This window comes from Plodia interpunctella, chromosome 27 (genome assembly GCF_027563975.2).
Source record: "Plodia interpunctella isolate USDA-ARS_2022_Savannah chromosome 27, ilPloInte3.2, whole genome shotgun sequence".
NCBI classification, from domain to species: Eukaryota; Metazoa; Arthropoda; class Insecta; order Lepidoptera; family Pyralidae; genus Plodia; species Plodia interpunctella.
The window spans coordinates 5,112,195-5,130,352 of NC_071320.1; the positions used below are offsets into that span (position 1 = coordinate 5,112,195).

General features: G+C 37.3%; 2 protein-coding genes and 1 long non-coding RNA gene across 6 annotated transcripts; 1 reads left to right on the plus strand and 2 right to left on the minus strand.

Annotated features, from left to right (window-relative positions):
* Positions 1–2,299: 2,299 nt before the first annotated feature.
* LOC135309990 (uncharacterized) lies at positions 2,300–4,147 on the minus strand. Its single transcript, XR_010370269.1, has 2 exons — positions 3,536–4,147; positions 2,300–2,404 (listed from the first exon to the last, which is right to left on the minus strand). It is a non-coding gene; the product is annotated as an uncharacterized LOC135309990 (long non-coding RNA).
* Positions 4,148–6,607: 2,460 nt separating this feature from the next.
* On the minus strand, positions 6,608–14,563 carry LOC128681536 (aldo-keto reductase AKR2E4-like). 4 transcript variants are annotated; one of them, XM_053765518.2, is made up of 9 exons: positions 14,499–14,563; positions 12,396–12,542; positions 10,979–11,074; positions 9,912–10,022; positions 9,577–9,648; positions 9,217–9,333; positions 8,268–8,435; positions 7,247–7,450; positions 6,608–6,816 (listed from the first exon to the last, which is right to left on the minus strand). In XM_053765518.2, the coding sequence occupies exons 2-9, from the start codon at positions 12,441–12,443 to the stop codon at positions 6,631–6,633; spliced, it is 1,002 nt and encodes a 333-aa protein (XP_053621493.1). In that variant the 5' UTR covers positions 12,444–12,542; positions 14,499–14,563; the 3' UTR covers positions 6,608–6,630. The 4 variants fall into 4 exon arrangements, with proteins under 4 accessions (XP_053621493.1, XP_053621491.1, XP_053621495.1 ...); XM_053765516.2 differs by lacking the exon at positions 14,499–14,563 and adding an exon at positions 13,753–13,791; XM_053765520.2 differs by lacking the exon at positions 14,499–14,563 and adding an exon at positions 12,840–12,923.
* On the plus strand, positions 14,054–17,916 carry LOC128681537 (aldo-keto reductase AKR2E4-like). The gene is made up of 7 exons (XM_053765521.2): positions 14,054–14,306; positions 15,160–15,258; positions 15,605–15,769; positions 16,202–16,318; positions 16,627–16,794; positions 17,015–17,218; positions 17,709–17,916. The coding sequence occupies exons 1-7, from the start codon at positions 14,262–14,264 to the stop codon at positions 17,898–17,900; spliced, it is 990 nt and encodes a 329-aa protein (XP_053621496.1). The 5' UTR covers positions 14,054–14,261; the 3' UTR covers positions 17,901–17,916.
* Positions 17,917–18,158: the final 242 nt, after the last annotated feature.

An 18,158-nucleotide genomic window follows, 5' to 3' on the forward strand; every position in this document is an offset into this window, starting at 1 on the left:
GTTAAAAGGTTTTAGATTAATGAAATGCATCGCCGATTTTAATCTCCGTTTTTTTCTTACGAGACCTACTACACTCTTCACGATACTTATTGCTAAATTTTGTTGAAAATAAATCAAATATCATTTCAAATCTATACATTCTAAAGTAAAACACTTATTTACTACGAAATTAATTTCCTAACAAGTTTATTTTAATTCATATTGCTATAAAATCATAAAAACACGTGGTAAGATTGTTTTCTTATAATGGCAAAAGAGAGTTTGGATCATTCTGTCTGATTCTGATTATTTAAAGCTTTAATATTAGGTACCTACCTCTCTCTTTTAAGAGCTTAATATAAATTTTATATAATACAATTTTATTAATTTCGAGCTTTTATTGTAATGGAAAAAATTACTTATATAAAATCGGTAAAATAATAAAAATTTTAAGAGTTAAATATCGAACTTAATATACATAACCGAGAAGGGTCCATTACATAATGTGTATTGTTGTGTGTTTAATAAAATTAACTAATGGAGTTTATATATTTTTTATATAATTATAAATGTATTTTTAACCTCTTTTAGTTTAAAATATTATGTTTTTTTCGCTGTTTCAACTTATTTTATTTACTTAGAGCCATTAGGTAGGTGTCCCACTAAAGGCCTCCGTCCATTCCTTCAATATGGTCCGCTCCTGTGTTAAATTTTCCAGTTTTTGTTCTTTCATTGGAATATAGAAAAGTCTCAATAGACACTGAAATTATTAAGTATGATAGTTGCCTAGATGAAGAAATATTTTCTGCCCGATGCCTTGATGGTCGATTTTCCTCAAAGCTGTATTCCTAAATCATTTCGGTACCACAAATATATCCTAATCACAACAATCCTCCACAATCTAACCCCGAATTGTTCCCAAAGGAGCTCTGGCCATCGGATAGCCGGACTTCACCAATTTAATGATCAATAAACGCGTATGGCGTAGCTTTGTGTTGTACGAAGCTGTGGCGAAACTGCAGGGCGTCTAGTGGGCAATAGACCACGGTCTCCACGCTACAAGTAGCCCTCACAGTACAAGGATCTGTAACGAGCTTGTTATTATTTTAGTGACCAGTCTGTCTGTAAGTGATCAAATCATGAATGTTAATTTTTACCTGTCCATTGTACTTTTTATAACAAAGTTACAATCTAGGTATTCGATAATTGAGATAACATTTTATTACCCATACCACTAGTAAAATAGTAACTACAACTTTCACTAATTAACACTAATTAGTCCATAATAACCACACGTAATACTTCTTTTTGACAATGATGTTTTCGTAACTTATCTGTCTGCAATAAAATCTTGCAAGTGTGTACTTCCGCTTGTTTTACACAGTTACCGCCTTATTAATAAACATTTAATTCTCTGATTAGGCTTGGAGTAGTAATCTTTGTTTTGTCCCTCTCTCTCTTTTCAGCATTTGACATTGAAAGAACGAGACAATACAAAGAATAACTATTCCGAGGCTAATCAGAGAATTAGGTTTTTATTAATAAGGGGGTTAATGTTATCACGTCGCTTCAGTTTTCTTGACAATACAGGGCGAAATGCAAAAAAAATGTACAAATAACAAATAAGAAACAAAAAATACTTTTGTTGCTGTAACAAATAAAATAACAAAGATGAACTATAAAACCTAGTTCATATTGTCAGTTTAAAATCAAAAACGGCCAAGTGTGAGTCGGGCCATAGCTAGAATACTCTCTCAACTACAGAGAGGCCCGCGCGGGCTGCAGCGTCCATATAATCTTAATCTCGTACGTAGGATTAGCAATGAAAGTAAATAAATAAAACAAAACTTAGATTTGTATTTTTAATTTAAAGAGCGATAATAACAATCTTCTATCTTCTCTCTTAGTAATTAATCAATAATTTTGAAAAAAAATTAATAAACAACACGTTCGTTGATATATTATAAAATACTATATCAATGAATGTTTTGTATATTAAACATTTTTTTTGGTAAATCAGTCTTTAAAATATTTTGTAAAGTACCGTCCTATCTTCATAGGTATTTTGAATTATGTTAACATTAATCGCCAACATTTTTAATAAATGGCAAAATATGTGGTCGTGGTCACATCGCTCGAAATCTGTATGAGATTATGTGATTAGTGCGTTATTAGTGCATATGTCTATCTCCCGAGGATAACACGCAAAACCATTTTTTTCTGGCGCGCACGCTCTAATCGCACCATCTTCTACAGATTCCAAGGGATGAGGTGAGGGACACGTGACCGACTTTTAGGCAACAATGAAATTTTAACGCGCTCTCTCACGATTTCGCCATTGCATTTCTTCGTATTTATCTGGATGATTCTCTTTGAGACGTTCTCTGTATAAACGTTGTCTGTCCGCTGGTGATAAGGGCATTTTCTACAACAAACAAACTGTTTAGTCAAGTTGTACTAAGTACCATTTCATATATGTCATACATATTACTTATCCGTCCTGATATATTATAAAATGAAGTCCCCCAACCGCATCTGTTTGTTTGTCTGCCTGCTTGTATAAAGATGTTCAAATGCATAAACCGCTGGCAAAGCTGCAGGCGAAAGCTTGTATTTTTATAAATATTTAAGTTAATATAGCCTTTAGCTAAATTAAGCAACTACAATTCTTCCATTGTAGTGACATTTAACCCCATGATTCTTGCCAGTTAACCAATTTGAGCTGCATGCAACTGTATCATGTTGACGTAACTCAGAAGATATAATTTCATTCACAAACAATTTAAATTAAACAAATACCACCATTTTGTTAAACTAGCGCCAAAGTAGCAAAGAAACATTACATGCAATGTAACAGCACTGTATAATGTCTATGCTAGAAAAATTTAAAACAATATGTACGGAGAAACCATCCTAATTGTTTAATGTGCGGAAGAAAGGAGGGCTATTAAATGGAGGATTAGTTAAAAGAGTGTCCGGCTAAAACCGTTAACTAACGAAAACTATTCATTCTCACTTTTGTAGGGAGAGATTTGGCACCAGTATGAAACTTTTCAATACTAGCTATTGCCCGCAGCGGGTGCCACAGATAGACAGACACACATACGTAGCGGTCAAACTTATACACCCCTCTTTTTGTGTCGAGGGTTCACTGCAATGCAAATTATAATTTCAATAAACAATACTAATTTAATATTACATAGTATACATGAAATAGTTAAGCTTATGACAACTCGGAGGATTCTACTTGGGATTTTGATAAAGGTATAACAGTAATTGCCATTTTGTAAAAACAGAGGAAGTCACGGGATATAACCTATATTCCTCACTTTCCAAATGTGAATACGTCTTTACTTCATATTTGTTACAATTTGTTTGTTACGTCACAAATAAAAGTAACAAATCCGAAACAAATATGAAACAAAACACGATGTGTAAATAACCTAAAAATTTACCAAAACAAAATGACAATGTTTTTAAGCTAACAGTCACCATTTCGAAATAATTCGTTATTAAACCTTATGATATATACATAAACACAGCATAAATCACTTACCAAAGTGTTTGAAACTGAAGTCATCAAAATGAACTAATTTTTGTTGATTTTTCACTGCACAATTATAAAAGATGCACATTGTTGCTAAACTGAACACAAACAAAATGGCCATCACGCAAAGCATTTAAGACCTACTGATGTTGTCTATGGTTGTAATGATGCAAGAAATAAAATTCATTTTCTGCTCTTTTTTGTGTTCACAAAGATGAATAACAAATACGAAAGATTTTATAGACGGCGCCAAAACTATTATTTAAATTAGTTTTTACTAAAATAATTCATTATATTACTATAAAATATTGAAATATATGATATTCTTCATAAAGAAAAAATATTTACTGTATAATATAGCTTGCAATCTATTTTCCTCATTTCATAATCAGTTGATTACGGTTGTATAGGACATTTTCAAATGTATGAAAAAAAAATGACTTCGAATTATAAATTATTTCTTTTTTAGTATTTATGCAAAAAATACATTTATTTATATAATGGGTTGTTACCTGTTTTAGTATATAAAAATTATAAATTCTTTTTAAATATAGATAAAATGTCTAAATATTTTTTCTAGCTTAAGACGTTAAAGTTTTCTAAAATGTACAATTTTTTTGCATTTCGCCCTACATTGTTATGAAGATGTATGACCTGATAGATCCAGACTTGATAATGTATCTGACACTAGAACTAGGTAAAGCTACAGTTTGAATAGGCGCTCAATGACATAATGTACAAGGAATTGGGGTCCCCGCGTAGGATGAGCTCATGTGAAGGTGTAGTGACAGATACACCACTATTTTGAAGCCCTCACGCCACATGTAATGTAGATTGCGTCATTTCAATGTAAGCTATGCAAGATACAAGACGAAACCAAGCAATGTATATTGATTGGCTACTTAGCCCGATGTTGAGGTCGATGACTTGTTAATGGAAATGTAAGAGAGATATTGGGAAATTTATAGCAGTTTTGTATAGACTGCAGATTGTTAACTATCCTAATATTTAGTTAGGGGATTGTCATTTCAATTTATTTATCGATATTAACTTAAATAGATATTCCAGTATTCGAAGACGTAGAGGAACGCACTCACTGCCTGCGGTTTCGAAATAAAATTATTTGTAATCATACAAAATTAGTTTAAAACATTATGTATATTATCAGCTGTTTGAATATACACACTGCTGGGGCACTGGCCTTTCTTCTGGACGCCTGGTTCTCCTGACCAATCCATAAGGAAGGCCAGTGCATGGGCCATGTTCCACCTTTCGGGACCATAAATGGGTTTACGCCTAGTATTAGCCCAATTTATTTCCAAAAAGCAAACCCACCTTTCAGATTGGTTAGCGTCAGACTGTTTGGGCAGAAACTGTGCAAATACTAGTACACCGAACTCTGTTCGGGCCCAATGCGAATTGCTGGAGTGAACAAGACAAACATTACGAAAATCAATCAATCAATACATATAATAAAACAGTAAAAAAAGTGTTTCTGTACATTGAAGATATTTAAATGAAAAAAATTGAGATCGATAGAGAAAATAGTAATAGAATAATATTAAAAAAAAAAAGTCTGTCTGTTTGTCTGTTTCTTTGCACACGCTAATCTCTGGATCTACTGGACGGATTTGAATGATACTTTTTTGTTGTATTGCTATAAAGCCAATAATAGGGTATAATTTATTTTGTAAACTGGAACAGCTCTAGCAGAACCTATAAAGACCAGCTAAACTGTAGGAAATATAGGAAAGTCACCTTAACAACAATTGTTCGCCCTGATGAGCATTTTCTGATGACGTATAACAATCGAACTCCAACAGACCAGCTACACTTTAACAGATATGACAATAGCGCCTTAACAAAAGTCGATCAGCCTAATGAGCTTTTTTAACATAGGTAATTTATAAAAAGACTCATATGATCCACGTTTTTAACCATGATTCACAAACATCTTGAATCTCAAAAATCTATTTTATTCCCCATGTCTTCTTTGCCGCGAGCAACAGCGCTTCTATAATCTATAATATATGAAAATGACGATGAAAAGTTAACCAATCTGATAAGCATTTTCTGTTAAGTGAAGTCTAAGCAGAAATTGTTCAACCTGAGGAGCAGTAACGGTTGGCGTATTAAAATAGAAGATTTCGAACATGTCTGAAACGGAAGTTCTGTAATAAAGTTAATCTTATATTTACCTATACTATTATAACATAATCTGGGAGTACCTCCACGTGGTGAAGGCGGAGCAGTTTGGGCTAAGTTTCACTGACGACGGAAGGTATTCGTTGAAAACTTGCCTGAACTGGCTAAAACTCCCATTTATGTATAGAATATGCCGTCGGTCTTATGTTATTTTCTCTCTAATAATTTCGAGTCTGTGACTTACCAAAAATGATTAGGCTACGCGAACGAAGTCGCAGGCATCAGCTAGTAACTAAATATATTGATGAGCGCAATCTACAGTAAATAACTCGAACTTGTATATACGTAATTGTGGTATAGGGTACTCTGAGAACGTCTTGCAGCTGTCCCTTCCCATTTTCGAATAGAGTTGAGTATTGTCTACTTTTTCTAAAAGATGGCGTTGTTACAATTTTTTAAATGGTTTTATTTTCAAGGTGACGTTCGCCAATCAATACTTTTATTGAGTATTTTCGTTTTTAACCCTCGACGAAGATGTTACAATTAAATATAACGTGTTTGTCATGTATGCCAGTCTGTCCATGTCAGCCCGTGGCATCCAGCAGCCAAGCGGCTAAAGCGATATTGATAGAGTTTTATTTTTTATTTGAAAGGAAATTAGTCGAGAGAGTTATTAGCTATGTTTGGAAAATGCGGGTTCAGCCGTTTGGAAACCATCAGTTCTTTTTAGCAGATGAGTGGATGACAGAATTTCGGAGTCGGAGGGTTTCTTAAATTTAAAATTTAATTAATTTCAGTTTATTTTTTCTTTTTTGGTTATAACTCGCCGCGTTTTTGACAAAAAAAAAATGTCTTTACAGACTGACAGACAGACTTACATAAAAGTGATCTAACAACGGTTTCATTTTTACCTTAACATATACTAAAAATAAAACATAAGTAATTTAAAATGAGATGATTTATTTCTCAAATGGGAAGTACTTCGAATCCTTCCAGAATTGCGGCTTGATGGTCCTGTAGCCTCGGTCGAAGCTCTTCAGGACCGCTGTGTCTTGCGGGGTCAGCGTGAAGTTGAAAACGTTGAGGTTCTCGCGAATTCGCTGCTTGTTTACAGACTTCGGTATAGGTATCACACCTAGTTCCACCTGAATAATTAATAACTATTACCAACGGCCACTAGATCCCATTTCTGGAAAGGGAAGTTTGTGTCCAGAAGTAGGTTCTCCTTCCTCTTGATTCCTGTCTTGTGTTTTTAAGAACCAGACACTCACTATTGGACTTCTTGGTCCAAGTGATCTTACGTTGACTCTTTATTCAACATAGGATGATATACATCACTTGTGGTAACACATTTACTTAAAACAAAGTCGTAAAGAGAAAAGTATTGTATTTTGATTTTTTGAAAATTACTAGGCTTGTTTTGGATGAAATTTGACACAGAAATAGACGAAACCTTCAGGAATAACATAGGCTACTAACACACTTTTTATTATGGAATTACCTAGTATAATTTTTCGAGTTGCCATGGCCGTGTTGTGTGTTGATTTTGTGACGTATCTCTCATAGCTTACTCACCAGATATCTCAAGATAATCTGCGGGACAGTCTTTGTGTACTTCCTGGCCATCTCCACCAGCTTGGGGTCGTTGATCTTCGGCGGCGGGGTGGTGCTGGTCGCGCGGCTGGAGACCAACTCGCCGAAAGGCGAGTACGCGGTGACGGTGATGTTGTGCTGACGACAGAACGCCAGCAGCTCCGGCTGCTGCAGGTGGAGGTTCACCTAGAGAGGATAAAGAAAACTAATCTTTTTTAGGGCTCCGTACAAATAATAATAAAAAAACTGAACACTTATAGGATCAGTCGTGCGTTTGATTGTCCGTCTGTCACAGACAATTTATTCCGAATGTACTCAACCAAATCAGGTGAAGACGGTGTGATCCTATGACCAAATGTGACCTTATGTGCAAAGGAAATAATTTTCTTTTTACAAATAAGGGAGAATTTCAGAGGAAATTACATTACCTATTAATGAATTCGAGAAAAATTTGATAGATGGCGCTACTTGTTTTAAATTTGCACGCTGTTGTCTGTCAACTTTTTCGGGTAGCGCACGTCAAAAGGGAAAAGCAGAATGCTTATAAAATCAGTTGTGATGATGATGGTTTGTTAACTTCCAAGATTACCTGATACCAATTTATGAAACAAGTTGAGTTCGATACGTCGTTGAAACCTTCAATAAACGAGTCTACTACTTCATGAAAAGCAACGTTCCTTTCACAGATCACATAATACTTCCAGTACTTCTAGAATGCCCCCAGGGGCACTAAATCAGTGTAGCAATTATTCCTGGGCAGCGGTTATCACTTACCATCAGGTGACCAGCATCGTTTACCGTGCTTCACCGTTATTATTACATATAATAAAACATAGTCGCTTCCCGCTGCCTATTCCTATGTATGCTGAGATCTTGAAATCTACGCAACGGATTCCGATGTGGGTTTTTTTATAGATAGTGTGATATCTGAGGAAGGTTTATTACAATTTATGAGCCGCCAGTAAAAAAATGAAGTTAATAGATTTTATATGACAGATCTAACCTCAACTTGGAGCATGGCGGGTTTGACAGTGGTGAGGTTGATGACCCTGTCCAGCTGATTCACGTTGAAGTTGGAGACGCCGATGGACCTGGCCAAGCCCTGGTCGCGGGCTTCGATCATGCCCTTCCATGTCTCTACGTAGTCTGCATCGTAGTAGGTGCCGTTGCTCTGCAAATAACGTTTGATTAAGCCGAATTATCCTTACATATTATAAAACACAGTCCACTGCGCCGGTCTGTTCGTGATAAACTCAAAAACTGTTGCATAGATTTTCACGCAGTTTTCACCAATTCCATGTATAATTTATTATGATTTTACACGAGCGAAGCCGGGACGGGCCGCTAGGATTATAATAAAATAATCGACAAATTAACACAACAACATACAAAGTAATATTTTTGTATACCAAGGAAAAGACTATTTATTTATTTCTGTATAAGTACATCATAAGTGTAATTTTTTTAGCTATCAGGTCCCACTGCTGGGCAAAAACAGTTTCGTTTCCAACCACTTCTGTCCCTCGTCAGTTGTTGCCATCGCCTATCGAAAACCGACAGGGCTCGCCTCTCAAATTGCCATGAGCAGAGTCCCGAGTAGTCATTCTTTTGTCCCATCTATACGGCGTCATGCGGCGTGCATCCCGCCCATACAAATGTATCCGCAAATATATAACTAAGCACTCATTATCATCATTTCAGTCTATTTGCCACTGCTGAGCACAGGCCACCCTTCTCTGTCCTGTGCCTCTCTCATCCATGCACGACCTGCAACTTTAATTATATCATCCGCTCATACTAATTACTAATTAAATAGATAGATACTATTTCAACCACTACTTAATCCAGTATCCTGCAGAACTAGTATTGTCGTCCCCCGCGCCAGTTTACATTCATTCATTCAGCACTTCACTCACACATTGATTGAATGTATGAGTGAATACTGGACTTACATATTGCGGTATGGGCCAGTGTACGAGGTACAGGTCGACGTAGCTCAGTTTGAGCCTCGCGAGCGACTCCTTCAGCGCCGGCACCACGTCCTCTTTGAGGTGACGGTCGTTCCATAGCTGGAAGTGGAACAATTATGTATTCATTGAGATAGATAGATGAAACATCCTATTCATATCAAAAGATAAACATACGTTTCAAAATAAACTAATAAAAGGACACAGTTTATATAAATGGGTTTATATAAATATATCTCAGTAAATATATTCAGAAAGTCGATAAAATTAACTTTGTTTACGTGAGAATCAGTCCCTGTACTTGAGTAGGAGATATTAAACAAAATAAATAATAAACAAAACAACCTTGGTGACCACAAACAAATGCTCTCTCATGACCACCCCAGCATTGATCTTTGCCTGAATTGCTCGGCCGACCTGGAAATAAACAGGAATTACTTGGATTTTTTATTTATCTGATGAATCAACAAACATGTATTAAATATTAAACAACAACACAAAACATTTATCTTTACATAGTGTCGTCGATTTTTATAATTATATATTAAAAAGGTTACATTACACATCGAAGAATGAAACTAGTAATATGTCATGTGACACACGGAAGAAATCCTGTAAATTATAGTGACAACTACAACTTGCTATCAATTTCAAAATGTATACACAATCAGTAGTAGCACCTGGGTCTCAGTTTCGTAAATGCTGGCAGTGTCGACGTGTCTGTAGCCGGCCTCGATGGCCCAGCCGACGGCCTTCTCCACTGAGTCGTCCACCACCGGCATCCTGTCTCCCTAGAATACGGTAGTTGACTAGGTCAGAAAATTGTACAAAATAATTTATATGATCTAGATAAAATGGATATTTAGGATCATTATGATAATTCATAGACTGTAACAATGCAGCTGGATCTAAATACGAAGATTTAAATTGGTTGGAAAGTCCATTTTCAGAAGTATGAAATTATAAAAATAAATTTAACCATCATAAAAAACGAAAATCTTGTAAAAACTTTTATTAAGAAATCATCACCATAAACGTAATATTTAATGTAGCTGTCGAACAAACATAGCTTTCTCCGCGAACATTTTCGCACGTTGTGACGTCACTTGTTCGTGTCATCTAGTATGGAGCATTTGGACGAGTCCAAAAATGTGTGATTTTATTTTTGTCATATCTTTGAAAGTATTGTTATTATCACAGTAATTTTTTCACTGTTGTTTCTATTAATATAAAGGCCTTCCAATAGTCATCAAAATACAACTAGCCTATTATAAATTGATATTAGATAACGTCTAGAAAAATAATGTGGACGTAAAAGAAGAGCAGCTAGTTGTCAGAACTAAGAATCCCGAAGCGATATGAAGTGAAGAATAATAATTAAGAAAGCGGATACTGGGCTCCGACCCTCCTGGCAGAGAAGAATCCGTGAAAACGCTCAGATAAGAGAAATAAAAACACTTAAAAAAGAATGGCAACCTTTCTGGCATGGTAGGATTTAACACTGTTTAAATGAGTTTCTTTCGGCATTTCTTTTTAGCAGTGATCGTTCCGAAATGTAAAGTAGTTTGTAACTTTTTGAGAGAAAATAAGTATTTTTAAATTTGACGTGAAAAAGTGTCTGCGAATGTCTAATCTACTTATACATATAATAAAACTAGAAGTGGGTTATGTCTGTACATAGGAGATATTAAAAGAGAAGACAAAACAATTTCTGAACAATGCATTCACTTTGAGAGAGACCACATACCTTCCTCGAGAAGCCAAGCCATGTGCCAATCCCGAAGTTGGGCACGAACCGGCCGTCGTTCAGCTTGATCCTCTGCGCTGGGCCGAGGTCGTAGGCCTAAAATAATACATTATAATAAACATTTCGCGAGCAGTGTTCGTTCTGAAGTTTGTAGCGATGATAAATCTTTACATAATATAAAAACAAGTCACCCAGTCGCGTCTTTCTGTCTGTATGAACGCGGCATAATCTGAAACTACCGGACCGATTTTTGTTACGGCTTTCCGCCGATTCCTGAAGGTTGTCTATAATTTGTTTGGTTTTTATCCGAGCAATAGCTAATAATCCGCTAGCATAATCAAATTTCAAATTTAACACGAAAAAGTGCCCGTGAAGGTATATTTTCCGAATAAATACTTAGATTTTATCACAACGTTAATATTCAATTGTAAAGGAAATTACCAGATGCAGACATTGTCTGGTATCTTTCTTTTTCTTGAGAGCGGAGTAAGACTTCCACCTCTCAATCTCCCGCTCGCCCACCACCACCGTTTGCATCAAATCTTCCTCCCAATCAGGGTTGGGACGTATGATGGGCGTCTTCTTGTCCGGGTACGTGGGTCTCGGAAACATATCTGGGTTAAACTTTCTTTCGAGCGCGTTATTGCTAACAGGGCTTAAGATGTGTTATATTTTCAGTTTTCACGGTATGCGTATGCGGTTACTTCCATGATATCGTATGTTATCAACTCTGGGACAGATGTAGGTGGAAATTGGCATCGCGTATTTAATGTAACTGGATCTTGAGTCCTTAGAATCGTAAAGTTGTTCTTGTCAGTCTTGTGGGCTATGAAAACGCAGACATTATTATTTTTTGGCATGAAGTCATAGTTTTCGAATTGTATTTTATAGTTCACAACATGGTTTTGTGTTTTTGTCATTGAAGTAATCGCGTTCTTGATTTTGACAGTGCTACGCTAGATGAGATGTGATGTTGTCATTATTTATCTTAATTTCATGATCAAGCAAAAGAATATGTTAGCGGGATTGGTAAATTGCCTACATATGAATCGTTCATTCTTTGAAAAAGTACTATACGTTAGTCAATTTATACAAACTCATGTGACAAACGAGTTGGATTCGAACCTGGAACCTTCAACGGGTGTTTTAACCACTAAACCAGCTCCGCTTCATTACTTTTTGTCCTGAGCCTCATAGACAGATGGATTGCGAAATAATAAATTATTAAGTAAATAAATATAAATAATCTAAGTGTTATTCATATTATCGAGATTATACTTACACTATATTCTGTACATAACTACATAAATTAATAAATAAAATATTCTTCCAAGTGATATTTAATGTGTAAAGAACTTGATATTTGATAAGTTAAAAAAGATAAAAATGAAGATATTTAATATGTTAATTTACTTACACAGCAAGCCCCGACAACAAAAACGAGCGTCACTCTGAACAGCCACATGTTAACGTGTTGGTGGAGCGGCCGGTTACCACACACTGGCCGGAGTGGCCGGCTGCTTCCAACTGTGACGACAGCCAAGGTAAGCCGGTGATTGTTAAACTATGGGAGATTGTTTCTTATGTGATCATATTTCCTTATGTATTTTTATATATTATTAGAAAAAAAAAACATTGTAAGAAACAATAATGGTAAGCCCTTCTGGCATGATAGGGACCAACACTGTTCAAATGAGTTTCGGCATCTCTTCTCAGCAGTGGTCGTTCCGAAATGCCAGTAGTTTGTAGCTTGTGAGATATAACTATAAATATAGAAATTGACAAGAAAAAGTGCCTGTCAAGTTTTAATTTCTGAATTGAATTGAATTTGAATATGTGATGTGACGAATAGGATTCGAACCTGGGACCTTTCAATCCACAGGCGGGCGTCTTAACCATTACACCACCACGTCTGTCGTATGCTGTCGTGAAAATCCACTCAATGATAAATAAATAAATGATTTCGTAAAAATGGTTCGATTAAGTTTGTTAACAATGGTCTTCGTAACCGCATTTGGTTACCAAGCGGCCATTGTTTGACTTAGTATAAGTTACGTACTTGTTATTGGCACTAGAAACGTATTATTTCCATGGAAAACCCTTTCTTATATGGAAAATTCAACTTAAATATATGTACTTATATGTCATTATTGCATTTATAATAAAATTAAAACATAATTTTATTTTTTTTTAAACGCGATATATATCCACTAATAACGCATTTTTTTTTTTAATTTTCATTGTAATTATTACAATGAAACACGAAAAAGAAATTATAGAAAAAAAATACGACGTAATTTATTAAAATCATAAATTCTTGACTAATTACTTAATTAGTCATAAAATAGGTGCGATAATGATAATAAACAAGAGATAAAAATATACTAGTAGCCCAGCTTTTGTTGTTCAACCTGTTTGAACCATCAGGTTCCGCGGCGAGTATCGGGAAACTAGCGCTCTACTCAGTGGCGTAACTACAGTAGCGTAACTTAATAGGCAGCTCGTCATATCAAGGGGCCCCTGCGTAGCCTAGAGGCTCTTCCTCGTCAGTCAGGCATTTACTAAATGCCAGCTAAACACTATCACCGAACTAACTGAACTGAACCGAATGAATTAACATTGCCTATAAAGCTTATTCCTAGCAATGTTTGCCGAATCTGCTCAAGTTTGGGAAAATATTTGCCGGAAATTTATAACTGACCTTTTATTAACTATATAATACTAACATATATATCCTAAATCCGGAAAGATCTACCCAAAGTATAGTATCTTACCACTTCAGCGATACCTGTAAGCATTGTGTTACACCCTGAACACGCAAGTCACAGATTTGTATACAAACTCATGTGTCACGAGGTTGTGTTGTGATCTTGTGATATTAATGCCACACGTTATCGCGGTGCAAAACTTTGCGGCTTCGTTATACATTACTGGCTTTTCATTGCAGTAAATAAAAGCGATCATACTAACTACGCGATATTAAATTCGCGTCGGCGTGTCAGAGTTCGGCGATAGCGAGTAGCGTTGGACCTTTCGGTCACATTCGGGCATCGTAACCATCAAGTTACGCCGCTGATTACCTATTTTTTTTCGATTTATCTCGGGGTCAATGTTATCAGTAGTCTATCAATTATAAGGGCGCCACTTACGCATAAATTGAAAAATTTATATAGCTTTAACATTAGTTCGCTCGCTTGCCACGCGCCATTTTATATTTAATCGAATCTTGGTTCTAATTCTTGGTAGTATTCGTGTATGAAGTCGGACAGTTGTGTGGTAGAAAATGAAGGAAACGGTTTTGTTATTCGTTGCGTGCGCAGTTTTAACCGTATGTATTTTTTGCTGATTTTTCCATATCGAAAATAGAGTGTATTTACGTTGTATTTTTGGTAGGGTTTCTATTTTACTTTAATATTTGTAGATACCGATATAATATTATAACCGGCTTTAATGTCGTCATAAGTTATGCCAGTGTAACAAATATAAATGGTAAAATTATTTTTTATATGATAATATTTACCAAAATTGCCGGGTACACACACACTATCGACAAACGGGCAGATGCGACACGAATGCACGAACACTACACACGTAGTTTGTATGAGAATTTTTATTTACCGCAAGGAGAAACCAGCTATGTACATATATATCGAATCCGCTAAAGTATGACGAACTGTATGCCGGCTGGCACAAAATAGAAACGTTTACTATTATTACACTACACAACACATACGTTACGTAATGACGAAAATCTATTTGAAAAGTAAACACAGGTATCAATTATCTATTATATCAAATTCACTGCTTGATGGATTTACTAACTGCATTCTAGGAGCCTAGGACTTTACTTCCGTGAGCAGTTATTATTGATAGAATTGTGGAAATACTAACACAGGAAGTGTTAGTAAGTATGTACCTACGTATACTGTATAATCCTCAAGTGGTCATTGAATTTACTTTTTGACGAAGCATGTTACGGATATACTTTTGTAAACTTCAATTTATTAGTGCATTTAAATAAATCATTTCATACTCCCTCTTATTGTTTACGACTACCTATACAAACTCATGTGGCACGAGTAGGATTCGAACCTGAGACCATTCGATCACAGGCCTTAAATGCTTGACCACCATCGCTTCTAGTGGACAGTGAAAAATTGTGATAATGACCTTTATTCCAGCACGCTGCAGACAGCCAGACAGTGCCAAAGCTGAAACTCCTGGACGGCCATGAGATACCCGCGTTTGCTCTCGGGACCTGGCTCGGAAATAACACCAAGGTATGCAGGGTTACCTTGTAAAACACCTGGGTATCTACCGTGAAACAAATCAATCAGTGCAAGTTTTTGGATTTTATGAACTTACTTTTGACGTCCTCCACGGCGTAATATACCTAGCCATCACGCCCGCCCGCTATCCTGAGTTCGATCCCCATCTCAGGCAAATATTTGTACCTGTAATTACAAATATTTGTCTCCTATACTGGGACTGGGACTATAGTGTGTCCATTGGACCCGCGATACTAGCTTAGTGCTTAGTGTGGACAGTTGAATGTTGTTCATTTATTTACGGCACCTTAAAAACCAATTATTCTGACAACATTTTTTCCAACATGGCCACGTGGAGCCGGCCGGGCATGAGGTGGAGGACGCGGTATCCTGGGCCATCGACGCGGGCTACCGCCACATCGACACTGCCTTCGCTTACAGAATAGAAGACCAGGTCGGTAGAGCTGTGGCCAAGAAGGTGACCGAGGGTGTGAGGAGGGAAGACCTGTTCATTACTACTAAGGTGAGTATGACAGAAAATCGTTAGAGATGATCAGGGAATAGCTATATTCTGGGTATCCCTTGGAACAGCACGTCGCACCAAAGCGTCTGTACTGTAGAAGCTGCGCATTCGGACCCAGACTGTTCTTCTTCTTCTTTGTTCTTTGGTCTTGTAGCGCGTCGTAAACCGGACAGCCTTGAGAAGCTCATCCTGCTGGGTCATGTTCTTGGACGTCGAAGTCAAGGAAGAGCCACTAGATTGTCTGATATGGCCATAAAGATGAGTCGAGCTATAGATATAAAGAACTAGTAGCACTATAGGCACTAGTCAAGAGAGCCACATCTACGTCATGACCAGGTTATACCTTCAGCCGTGAGAAAACGACTATGACGATTATGACAGCTACAAGGTGTTTTATTGGTTTAATTCGGTCTTTTCACCGTTTGTCCCCAGCTCTGGAACGAGAATCACGCGCGTGACCAGGTGGTGCCGGCGCTCAGAGAGTCCCTCAAAAATTTGAACCTGAGCTATGTTGACCTGTACCTCATACACTGGCCGGTGGGACAGTTCGTGAGTAGCAGATAACATATATTATTTATTACTAGCTGATGTCCACCTGCTACTTACGTTTGACCTTGGACACGAAGTTTATCTATTCCAAATTTCATTTAAATCGGCTTAGCGATTTAACCTTGAAGGCATGACAGACCTCAGTTTGTCGTTTGAGACTTTCCCATTTATAATAATAAGTTTGAATATATTACTATGAATATAGTTGTTTCGTAAAAAGAAATTGGGCCGGCTTCGCGGCTTCACAACCCCGAAAGGAACCGCGGGAACATGCAGAAACTGATAGAATAAAAACTGACATCTTCCAGAGTAACCGAACATTCGACTATACAGACTACGTGGAGACGTGGCGCGGTATGATAGAAGCTAAGCAACTAGGACTGGCGCGCTCCATCGGCGTCTCGAACTTTAATCAGCGGCAGATAGACCGGCTGCTGGAGCAGGGGCTGCAGGCGCCGGCTGTCTTGCAGGTCGAGGTAAATAAAGGTCAATCAAGATGATGATTGACATGTTTAATCATGATTACTTTTAACATGGAATATACATACCTTAATATAATGCCGGTCACAGACATTGAGTAGTTTGTATGAGCGGTTATTATTTACCGCAAGGGAAAACCAGCAAAGTACGATGAAACAGCAAAATTTGGCCAACTGCATTGCCGGTTTAATGTTAAAAACTGTACATGTGTTCCAGATAAACCTGAACCTGCAGCAGCCGTCGCTCCTGTCGTACTGCAAGGAGAAGGGCATTGTGCTGATGGGCTACACGCCCTTCGGCTCGCTGTTCCCGAGCAAGGCGCGCGCCGACGCGCCTCCGCCGCGGGTCGACGACCCCAAGCTGCTGGACATCGCTAATAAGTACAACAAGACTGTGCCCCAAATCACTTTGAGATATTTGGTACGCAGAACTTCCATTACTCTATGCCTACATGTCTTTCTTAGCTGAATTCTTCCAGGACTATCACGAGACGTAAACACCTACTCTCGTCTCGTCATAGTCCTGGATACGGGAAACACATCACGCAGCATAAGTATTATTGATGTCCACATACCGTCTCCTTTTCCCATGACGTGTACGCAACATATAAATAAAAAGAGAATGTGTACACGCATTGACGTGCTACGTAGTGTTTTATGTTTCATGGTAGCTAGCCCAGTTTCTTTTTAATTTATAAAGCTTGGTTCTCCTACCAGCTACACAGCTAAGTGTCCCCTCGCGTTTTACGTCAACCTCAGCTATAAGTATAATGTCAGAGACTTTAGTTGGAATCCAGGGATCACCGTCACCGGTATGTCATGATGACCGTTGTGTTGCCAACGTCTTATGCTTTGGATCAGGATTACCTGTTTACCTGCTTTCAGTGGTATAATACAATCATGTGTTACAGGTGGAACTAGGAATAATTCCCATCCCCAAATCACTAACCAAGACCCGGATCGAGCAGAACATAGCCGTGTTTGACTTCTCTCTCGCCCAGGACGAGAGGGACCTCCTGAGAAGCTACGACAAAGGGTACAGGACAATACCTCAGCTGAAATGGTTGGACCATCCGTACTACCCGTTTGAGAAACCAGAATAAATACAATTGAGAAATGCTTGTGATATTTTATTTCGACTTCTTCAGGGGTCATTGTGATTAAGAAAGATGATTCGGTCGGTCGGTCACAGGTTCGAATTATATTCGTGCCACAAGAGTTTGACTAGTAGGTCTCATAGACTGCTACTTGCTTCCGAAGAACCTGCATCTCATTCATTTTATCTAAACATCTCGAGGAAATCTGCACATTGGTTGATTTACTTGACTAGAGTGGGTATGCGACTACTTGATACTAGATGG